The sequence below is a fragment of the Trachemys scripta genome, chromosome 18, assembly GCF_013100865.1.
Source record: "Trachemys scripta elegans isolate TJP31775 chromosome 18, CAS_Tse_1.0, whole genome shotgun sequence".
NCBI lineage: Eukaryota > Metazoa > Chordata > Testudines > Emydidae > Trachemys > Trachemys scripta.
The window spans coordinates 9,425,364-9,436,077 of record NC_048315.1 but is presented as its reverse complement, the minus strand read 5'-3'; the positions used below and the strand labels follow the sequence as shown (position 1 = coordinate 9,436,077).

The 10,714-nt window shown below is 43.4% G+C and overlaps 1 protein-coding gene across 1 annotated transcript in view; it reads right to left on the bottom strand.

The window, feature by feature from the left end:
* Positions 1 to 6,954: 6,954 nt before the first annotated feature.
* Positions 6,955 to 10,714, bottom strand: part of LGALS9 (galectin 9) — a 21,624-nt gene continuing 17,864 nt past the window's right edge. Inside the window, exons 6-7 of the mRNA XM_034752825.1 lie at positions 9,848 to 9,892; positions 6,955 to 6,991 (exon numbers count right to left, since the gene is read on the bottom strand). Of these exons, the coding sequence (XP_034608716.1) occupies positions 9,863 to 9,892 (30 nt within the window). The 3' untranslated portion in view covers positions 6,955 to 6,991; positions 9,848 to 9,862. The remainder of the gene's footprint in view (positions 6,992 to 9,847; positions 9,893 to 10,714) is intronic.

Here is a 10,714-nt window from a genome sequence, read left to right as displayed (position 1 = left end):
TTAGTCACAGCTTTTGTGTGTGTGTGTGTGTGTGTGTACACACCACCATTCTACACCAACATATCATAATCCTTTGATTTGCTTTTTAAATGCTTACGTTTACTGCTGTAGTTTAGAGAGCGTCATATTCCACTCATTCAGTGTACATCCCTGAACAACTCTATGATGGCATTTACATCACCTTGAGAGCACAAGGTAGTGCTGTAACTGAAGTCAATGTCCTGCAGGTGCGACAAATTATTGACAGATTCCTCCTATGGGAACGTGAACAACTGCGCCCTCCTGTGCCTTTGTTAAACTAGATTAAGAGGCACACTTGTTTCTGTTTCTGCTTCAGCACAGTGGTTGCAGGATTTTCGCCTGCTGACCTGGTCAGGCAGTTTTAATGTGGGACTTTCCCCCCGCATCTTAATTCCACCGTTCCAGGAACTTCCCATTAACAGGAAGAGGAAACAGGGCGATTATAGGAAGGGATTAGAAGCAGCAGTGATCTGTTCTAATCCATTGTGAATTTGCTCCTTATATCAACTGGTCCTGTCTGTAAATGAAGTCCCAGCGGTGGTGACTGATCTGAAGCCTTTCACAATTGCTTTCAGTACAGGAATAAATGGAACAGAAAGTGCAGATGTGAAGGTCAATGGATGGTTATTATATTTCAGGATAAAAGCCAAAGTTTCATTTGAGACAACAGCATTATGGAACATCTCTTTTGAAGCTCTAAATATATTCAAACAACGTATTGTCCAATTATTGAGTTCATTACGGCCCCCCTTCAGCAAGGTACTAAAGCACGTGCACAACTAAATCACAAGTAATCCCTTTAAACTCAATGGGCCTATTTAGATGCTAAAAGTTCCATGTGTGCTTAAAGACCTTGCAGAACCCAAGCCTGTATTCAAATGCAAAGCCAAGATTTTAAATGAGCCCTAAGTTTGGGTGTCCAAATTGAGACACCTAGGAGGAGTCTGCCCTTCTGAACGTACCAAGCTCTCACCTTCTAGGAGTCTTGAGCTGGGCAGCCTGAAAAAAAAAGAAAAAAAAAAAAAAAAAGAAAAAAAAGTACCCCCAAAATCACTAGCCACTTCTTAAAATCTTGGTCAAGATTTTTCACATGCACACATCCCTACAGCCTCATCCAGATATACAGCGCCCTCAATACACACTGAAGACCATCATGTAACTATTTCCATCCCCCTTTCTCAACTTGGAGTTGTTCAGGAAGGAAAGTTTAATGGTTAAGGCCTGCATGGGACTTAAAGACCTGGCTTCAGTTCCTGGCTCAGCTACCAACTTCCTGTGTGACCTTGGGCAAATCCCTTAACCTGCTCTGTCTCAGTTCTTCATCTGTAAATGCTGGGGATACCTCCTTAGCTGACAGAAGGGTTGTGAAGATTAAATCCATGATTGTGAGTTGCTCGGATACTACAGTGATGAGGGCCATATGGTTACTTAGCCAGATAGGAAATGGAGCATGTCTTAGTTGTAACTTAAATGTTGTAGGGCTGTGAATTCCCACCCTTCTCCCCTCAAACTAGCCATGCACCAGGAAAAAAAAATCACAAGTCATAGGGCCAAGGCAGAGGAAGATGGTGCCTTTAAGAACAAGCTTCCACATATTTTCCATGTGAAGCATCTGATTGCCATGTCTCATAGTGCCCCAGGCCATCCAGGCTAGAAGAAGAACTCCCTCTTACCACCATAGTCAGGAGACGAGCTTGCTTTAGAAAGCAGAATTCTCTCCGTGGAAGTGGTGATCATCACCTTTACGACATGCACCCTAATTGACTACAATCAAGACACTAAAGCCTCCATTGCACAAAGCGCTTGTCAAGGAGTCACCTGAACCAGGTACCTCATGGAGCCGGCTCAGCACAGGCGTTACAGAAAACAAGTTAACACTGAACTCAAACTAGCCACCGCGTGTTAAAGCCCGTAACAGAAATGTTAGTCCTTCAGAGACCCAAGGCAAATACTGTCAAGATTAGATTCCTGTCCAGGCCAGATTACTTGAGTTAGAGCAGGGAGAGACTTCCCTGTCCTGTCTTCACCCAGAACTGGCCTCTAGTGGAAGCACCCAGCCCTTTTTTATCTGGGCTGCTGGGCCCTGATTGGCCTCCACCTGCTGCCGGCCCTTCTGGCACCACAAGGCCAAGTCTCACTGGTTCTGCCTACAGCTCATCATGGGAGACCTCTCTAGGAAACCCCTGGAGGTCCAAACTCACTGTTGGCTTGAAGAAGCTTGGGATCAAGCACTTTTAATTGTAAAATCCTTGGAGCAATGATTGTGTTCCTATGTGTTCGTACAGCACCTAACACAAGGAGCCTTGATCATGACCAGGACCTCTGGCCACTACCACAACACAATTAATTAATAAACAATATGGAATTATGAGGATACTATTTTCCCCTCCTCCATTACAACCTAGCATAGGTCAACCTGGTGTTTCTAATTTTTAACCCACTGGAGCATCATGGATTCGAATGTTTGATTCAAACACAGTTGGGTTTGTGTTCCTTTAATGGAGACAGCAGAAAAAAAAGACGGGAGATGGGTGAGAAAAATTTCAATTAAAGAAAAAAAAGTAACGGCATATAACCATTATACACAGCTTGGGCCAGCTGAATGGTGGAGAGTACTTATATATATCCCTAGTACATAGGGCAAGGTACCCTCAACTAGAAATATGCTTTTAAACATCACAGCCTTGTGGGTGGAAAAGAGCATTGTAAATTACAGGAAAAATATTTCTAAATTAAACTAAGTTTTACAAATCTCCCAAGCACTTTGAAATGTTAGTAACACCAGCCACTCCAGGAAGATCCCCAGCCCTAATGAGTGGCTCTTTAATCCATCATAACAAAATCCAGTGGTCGGGAGCTGAAGTAAGCAAAGTTCAAACTGGAATTAAGATGCACATTTTTTTAAGCAGTGAGGATAATTAGCTATTGGAACAGATTACCAAGGGATATTCAATTCTCCATCACTCCGAGTGTTATGGGGTCCACTTACCGTATGGGGTGTCGCCGGCTGGCAGCTCTGGGGATTAGCTCTTGCCAGGCATTGCGCTCCTCTGGGGGGGTGTCTGTGTGTTGTTTTTTTTCTCAGGGGGGCCCCTGAGGCCCCTTTCACTCCTGCAGCTTCCTGTTCATGGCTTGGTCCTGCAGCCAAGTCACTAAGGTCCTCCCTTCCAGGGAAATCAAAGTCCTTCCAGACCAGCTGTCCAGCTGGTATCTGCAACACCCTATGTCATTTCCCAGTGCCTGGTAGGGGAACCCAGGCCCACCCTCTACACTGGGTTCCAGCCCAGATCCTCTAACAAGCAACACAGTCTGCACAGTCCTACCCCTTGCTGCTGTTCCCCTGGGCTTTTTCCCACTTATCTGCTGCCCTCTATTTCTGGGTTTGCCAACCCAAACTCCCTCCTCCCAGAGAAACTGTAGTTCACTTCCTTACAGCCTCTTGCTGCTCACAGCTCCTGGCTTTCTACAGGCCCCTCCTGTTCCTGCCCAGCTAAGTGCATTTCCAATCAGTGGCCTGCTCCTTGTCTTCTTCTTCAGGTGCAGCCTGAGCAGTTAATTGGCCTGTCTCACCACTGTAACACTTCCAGTCCTGTGTGGGGTGGACACCCCATTACATACCCTCCCTCTCAGGGGTGTGGATGCCTCCTGCCCTGCATCTGCCTGAGCTGTGCCCACAGGTCATCCCTCTCTTGTTCTGTTTCCTCCACCAGGGGACACAAATTATGCTGGTCCTCCATGACATCCTTCAACTTTTCCTTTTGAAACTCCAGGTCTCTTTCAGCTATTTGCAGGTCTGGCTCTGCTGCTATTAGCTAACCCTGGAGCACCTTCACTTGCCCCACAAGATCCCCCACCACCCCTTCACTCAAGGTCTGAGTTCTCACTGTAGCTTGCTCCACTTCCGTGTTAGTTCCTATGTCTATCTGGGCCCTCTCCCTCCCAATCATCTCATCTGTTACCTCCTTAATACCCCCTGCTGGGTGTGTGGGATAACCACCCGCAAGGTCCATTGCTGCCATGTCTATCCTGACAGTCTCTGGCATATGCTGGTCTCCAGACACCACCTCCTTCTTTCCTATTTCACTGGGGTCCCTGCCTTTCCCTTTGCTACACCGACCTTTAAGTGCCTCTTTATATGGCCGACCTCATGGCACTTAAAACAAACCCTTTGCCTTGTCTTGGGAGTAGGCCATTCGGCTTTCTCTTGGGCTAGCCTTGCCCTCACAACTCATAAATGGGCATCCCCTTCTGACCACAGGCAAAACAGGCCCCTCCCCTTCCTGTTCTCCCCCCCATGTTGGACTTTTTTGGCTTTCTGGTTTTCCTGCCTTCTTGGTGAGGCGTCTTGTCCCTGTCCTGGTAGGGGTACTCTCTTTTTAGGTATTCCCTTTTTCCGCAGGCATAACACTGCTTTGGCCAGGCCTACAGCCTCCTGGTCCCGGTCCCTCCCTTCGGTCTCTATGTAAGCTCCTGCAGAAAGAAACTAATAAATACAGCTGCTGTTCAGCTAGCGAGTCAAAGAGTTTTGCAGGTACCAATGTGCCTCCCGCTGTCTCTGTTGGTTCTCCAGCACTTGCTTCAGCAGGATCTGGATCCATCCCTGCCATTTGTCAGTCCCTTTCTGCAGGGACGGTAACTCTGGAGTCCAGCCTGGGAGGTTATAAGTGCCCTCAGCAAAAAAGGCTTCCACATTCTGCAGATCCATTGTCTCTTTCCTTTTTTTTTGCTATGGCTCTCCACACTCCCTTGTATCAGAGATGACCGTCTTATGCAGTTCTTCGCAGTGCACCACAATCTCTTAACCGCCCCCGTATCAGGGGCAACTGCATGACCACTTCCCCCACCACTTGTCACGTGGTCCCAACACACCTCCCTTTGGCCAGGGAGTGACTGTAGCCTACTTCCTTGTAGCCTCTTGCTGCTTACAGCTCCTGGGCTTTATACAGACCCCTCCGGTTCCTGCCCAGCTGAGGCCAGTTCCAATCAGTGGCCTGCTCCTTGTCTGCTTCTTCAGGTGCAGCCTGGGTAGTTAATTGGCCTGTCTCACCATTGCAATGCCCTAGGTCATTTTCCAGTGCTTGGCAGGGGAACCCAGGCCCACCCTCTACACTGGGTTCCAGCCCAGGGATCCTCTAACAACCAACAAAGGTCTGCACAGTCCTACCCCTTGCTGCTGTTTCCCTGGGCTTTTTCCCACTTACCTGCTGCCCTCTCCTAGGGGCTTGTCTACTTGGCAAGTTACTGCAGGGCAAGCCAGGTGAGAGTCTACAGCGTACCACCTTGCCGCTCAGCAACATCCCAGGTGAATTCTGCTTCGGCGCAGGGAAAGTTGCAGGACTTTAACATGCAGCAACCTGGTGCGCTGTAGATTCAGACCCTGGCTTTCCCCACAGTAACTTCCAATGTAGACAGAATCTTTATCCATCAAGATGACAATACTCAACCTTAAGTTTGAAAGTTTTTTTTAAATGAGTTCTGAAGCCAATGAAACCAACACATTTTCTCCAAATGTTTTATTATTAAGTTTAATGCACAGATCCCTGATCATTCACTTACAAAATTAAGGAAGATAACGTATCATCATAGTAAAAAGACTTAAAACATGAAGAATGTGATCTGAACAGACGTAAAGTTCTAGGATATAAAAAGCTTATACAAAAAGCGGGGGTTGGTATTGTAGAAATAGCAGGATTGCTAGTTAGGTTGAAGTGGTTATAAAAAAAATTAGATTCTTGATTAAGTTTCAGTATCAAATTCCCTAGTATACGGCTGATTTTAGGAGGCGTACCCAGAAGCTGACTCCATTATATCAATTGTATGTAGGATTTCATCTTTAAACCTGAACACGGGTCAGCCTAGTTCCATACCAGTTAATAGAGCTACACCGATTTTCATCAGCTGAGACTCTTGTGCAGAACAGCACACGACTTTAGGAGCTGAAATTCACTTCTAATGTCATTATGCACCCTCTGAGTTATTGTTTTTCATGAGACATTCACTTAGAGAGGGGCCCAAACCATAACATCACATCTGAACACCCATGAACTCCGGCAGATAGTAGCCAGTCCTCCTTTCGCTGTAAAAGATCAAACAAAAACCCCAGATCCAAATAAGCCAGAACTCTGGCAACGCTTGGATCTGGATATAAATGGTCCATCTTGGGCTCCATCCTCCATAGAACAGGTGCAGCAGAGAGTGTTTGTCCAAGCTTCCCTACATCACCAACATGCTTTAAGCTGACTCTGCAGGGAGAGGGTGTGTGTGTGTGTGTGTGTGTAGATTGGTCTCCATGATCATGATTTAAATCACTAGTCAGGAAGACTCGATTTAATCATGGATTTCTACATAAAAGTGCATTCTTGTTGGTTGTTATAACTTAATACATATTCTTCACAACTCAGAGATAGATGTAGGTTTCATTTTTAGAAGGTACACACTATACATTTTTAAGTGATTTATTTTGAAAACTTTTCAGATTAGTTTTACAGCTATATATCAGAAAATGAATGATTGGTTATTTCATTTACCAAAGGTAATTGAAGCAGATATTTATGAGGTCACTAGGAGGTGAACTATCTCCAATTCAACGGGTTAATCATTAATATTTGGAGGATTTTCTTGCCATGCTGTATTAGGAGGAGAACATCACCAGACAGACATGTAAATTGTTTTATTTAACTAAGACAACAATGTTATGTATTCTGGATTTTTTTCTTCAAGAGCAAACACATAATATTTTAACAAAACAAGCATATGAATTTTTGAATTTAGTTAAACATCAAGCTTTTTAAAATCAGGTTTATTTGTGTTAAAATTGTTTTTAACTAAAATAGATAAATGAAATATTAAAAAAAAAAAACACAAAAATTAAATTGACTAATGTCAGCCAGGTGAACATGAGAAACTTAAAATATTGGCTTCTGCAGCTAACTCAGTTGTCTTCACCTTCCTTTTCCTGTTTGTTCATAATCTGGAAAAGAAAAACAAGCGTTCCTGCTTGTTCAGGTCCCAAATTATTTCTCATTTTGGAATGAATTAGGCCAAAGGAAGAAAATATTCTTTCTACACTGGCAGAAGAAGCTACTGCTGTTAAAAGTGAGATTTTTCTCACTTTCACTTCAACAGTCTCTGAATCCAAGTGCTTAAGTGACTTCCACCACTTCACTGGTGTGATTTGCTTTAAAACATCATCATCAAACATATATTTCTTGAACGGTTCTTATTCCCAAACTGGGTCTCTTTTATGGCCTGCTGCCATTATAGGTTTTCCCTTCTAGTGAGAGAATAGTATGGTTGATCTCAAATCAATGAAGGCTACACTCAGAAAGACCTCAAGACTTCTGGAATATGCTGCTCAAGCAGTTTCACTTTTGTTTCTACTGCCTGTTCCTCCCTTCTCACATTTATCTCTAGACTACTACTCCTTGTCCAGATCTATTCTGCCCCCCAACTATCTTCTATTCATTTTTGAAACTTTGCACTTTTAGAGAGAGGTGAGGGATTGACTCTGTGTAGGCAAATTTGCAGAGGGACAATAGGGTTGAGGTCTGTTATTTCTCACCTCTACATATTATTTATTTGTTTATTTATTTAGTTAAAATCATTTTTGCTGTTAACAAGCATGTTATCTCTGGAGACACAAATCCACAGTTTGAGAACTGCAAAACTAAACATGTCTGATGGTATCTTCTAGACTGAGCACTGAGTCCCATTGGGTAGATAGAAAGATTAAATAAATAATCTATACAGAAGCCCCTGGAACCCCATAAGATTGGGTCCCCAATCCATGAACTATTGGAACTCATTTACAAAACTTTTCTTAAACATTACATGACTATATTGTCTCATACTATAGAATTAGAATTTATAATCCCAATTCCATGATGAGCTCTTCGAGCTATAATGTATCTTAATTAAAACTATCTTTAGATAGGTTTTTTCCTCAAAAAGCATTTTATCAAAATAATCCGATTTAAATAAAAAAAATCTGTTTTTTAAAAAATCATTGATTTTTATCCACCCCGCTCAAAGATGCACTCGGGAAACATGGGGGCTTGATCCTCCTCTGCCTCACACCTTATGTAGTTATTTGCACCTGTGCAAAGTGGGTGTACAAAGATGCTGACGGCAGAGAATCTGATTTGACAGCATTTTGCACTTAGATGTAGATGAATACACAAGGTGCAGGGCAGTGGAGAATAATATTTCCTAAAGAGCACCTGGCTTTTTCCAAGAAGCTGTGAAATGCTTTAGTTTAAAAGTGAGAAACGCAGTCACTGGGACAAATTTGTCCCTGGTATTATTGGAGTTTACAGCAGCGATGCATAGGGCCCACTGTCTTTTCCAAGGAAGTCTGCCCAGGATCTGTTCTATGAACTGCTGTGACCCCATCCCCTTTCACTGCCTTATGAACCCTGGTGCCATATTACTTCCTCTACCAGACCCAGGACACTTGGGGCCACATTTCTCAGTGTATTTAGGTGCCTAAAGATACAGATAGGGGCCTAATGGATTTTCAAAAACATTTACGAGTTTGGCGCCTGGAGAGACAAAGTGGACGAAGTGATATCTCTTATTGGATGAATGTCTGTTGGTGAGAGATAAGCTTTCAAGCTATACAGAGCTGTAGGTCTGGGAAAGGTCCTCGGAGTGTCACAGCTAAATACAGGGGTGAACAGAGAGTTTAGCACAGCGGCTCTCAACCTTTCCAGGCTACTGTACCCCTTTCTAGAGTCTGATGTGTCTTGTGTACCCCCAAGTTTCACCTCACTTAAAAACTTACAGAATCAGACATAAAAATGCAAGTGTCGCAGCACACTATTCCTGAAAAATTGCTGCTTTTCTTATTTTTATCATAACATTATAAAATAAATCAATTGGAATATAAACATTGTACTTACATGTCAGTATCTAGCATACGGCACAGTAGAAACAAATCATTGTCTATGAAATGTTAGTTTGTACTGACTTTGGCAGTGCTTTTTATGTAGCCTGTTGCAAAACTAGGCAAATATCTAGATGAGTTGATGGCCCCCCGGGAAGATCTCTGAGTACCCCCAGGGGCACACGTACCCCTGGTTGAGAACCACTGGTTTAGCATAAGTTGTTAGCGCATATTCTAAGGGACCTTTGAAGGTGCCCGGTTGCTTTTGAAAATCCCACTAGGTGCCCCTCTGTGGCGCTTGGCCCCGGCACACCTTTGGAAATCTGGTCCTTGGTCACTTTCAGCAGTGACTCAGCTGCGCCCAGAATGGGGATTGGGAGGAGTAATGGCTCAAAAAGCATTTTATCAAAATAACCCAATTTAAATTTTAAAAATCTGATTTTTTTGATTTTTTTTAAAAAAAGCATTGATTTTTATCCACCCTGCCATGGCCCATTCAGTCATTGGCTTCCTCTTCTCTAACGAGAACATCAATCTGCACCAGTTTTTGTGACCTGACTCCTGAGAACTAGACTGAGACCCACCAAACCACACTGAGATCATTACTACTACTTTTAATGTTCGCCTTTAGTTTTATTTAACTCAATCCCTCCACCCCCACTGGAATGCCAGGTAGCAATCAAAGCATGCAGGCTCACCAGCGCGGGTGTATGGAACCTTTCCCATAAGAAAGCTGTTCTGTACACTAACCTTTCCGCTGTTGGATAACCCGGTGGGCAATGTGACAATTCAGAGAAGTCACTCCTCCTGACAGTCTTTCGGCTCTCTGAAATCACATTCTCGGCCGGAATTCTTTTTCACCTGATCTCTCAGCATTTCAGATTTAAAAAGTACCCACCTCCCCAGTGACGCCAACCACAAAATAATGTTATAAAAACTTACGTAAGTTTGCGGCTCCTATAATCCAGGTGGGAAAGGAGCATTTGACTACAAACAGAAAGGAAAGGAGAAAAGATCTCACACATCTGAACAGGCAGCCGTGATAAGCAGGCAGAGTTAAAACAAAACCATGCTTACAAATTCCATAAGAGCCGCACTTCCAATTCTTAAAGGTAACCCACTCGTTTTTTTATCTATGCCTTACTTGTGTGTATTGATTTTAAAAGTCTGTAAACCACACCAGGGTTTTTAAAGTGGGAGAGGGAGGAGGTTCCAATGACAATTTTGAAAGGGGATATAGCAAGCTCCCTATTTAGATATTTAGTTAATAAAAGCTTTCTATCTGTGCTGCCTAAAGTAGAGCCACCGAGACAAATTCTGTTCTTAGTAAAAAGAACAGGAGTACTTGTGGCACCTTAGAGACTAACAAATTTCTTAGAGCATAAGCTTTCGTGGGCTACTGCCCACTTCTTCGGATGCAGTGGGCTGTAGCCCACGAAAACTTATGCTCTAATAAATTTGTTAGTCTCTAAGGTGCCACAAGTACTCCTGTTCTTTTTACTAAGAACAGAATTTGTCTCGGTGGCTCTACTTTAGGCAGCACAGATAGAAAGCTTTTATTAACTAAATATCTAAATAGGGAGCTTGCTATATCCCCTTTCAAAATTGTCATTGGAACCTCCTCCCTCTCCCACTTTAAAAACCCTGGTGTGGTTTACAGACTTTTAAAATCAATACACACAAGTAAGGCATAGATAAAAAAACGAGTGGGTTACCTTTAAGAATTGGAAGTGCGGCTCTTATGGAATTTGTAAGCATGGTTTTGTTTTAACTCTGCCTGCTTATCACGGCTGCCTGTTCAGATGTGTG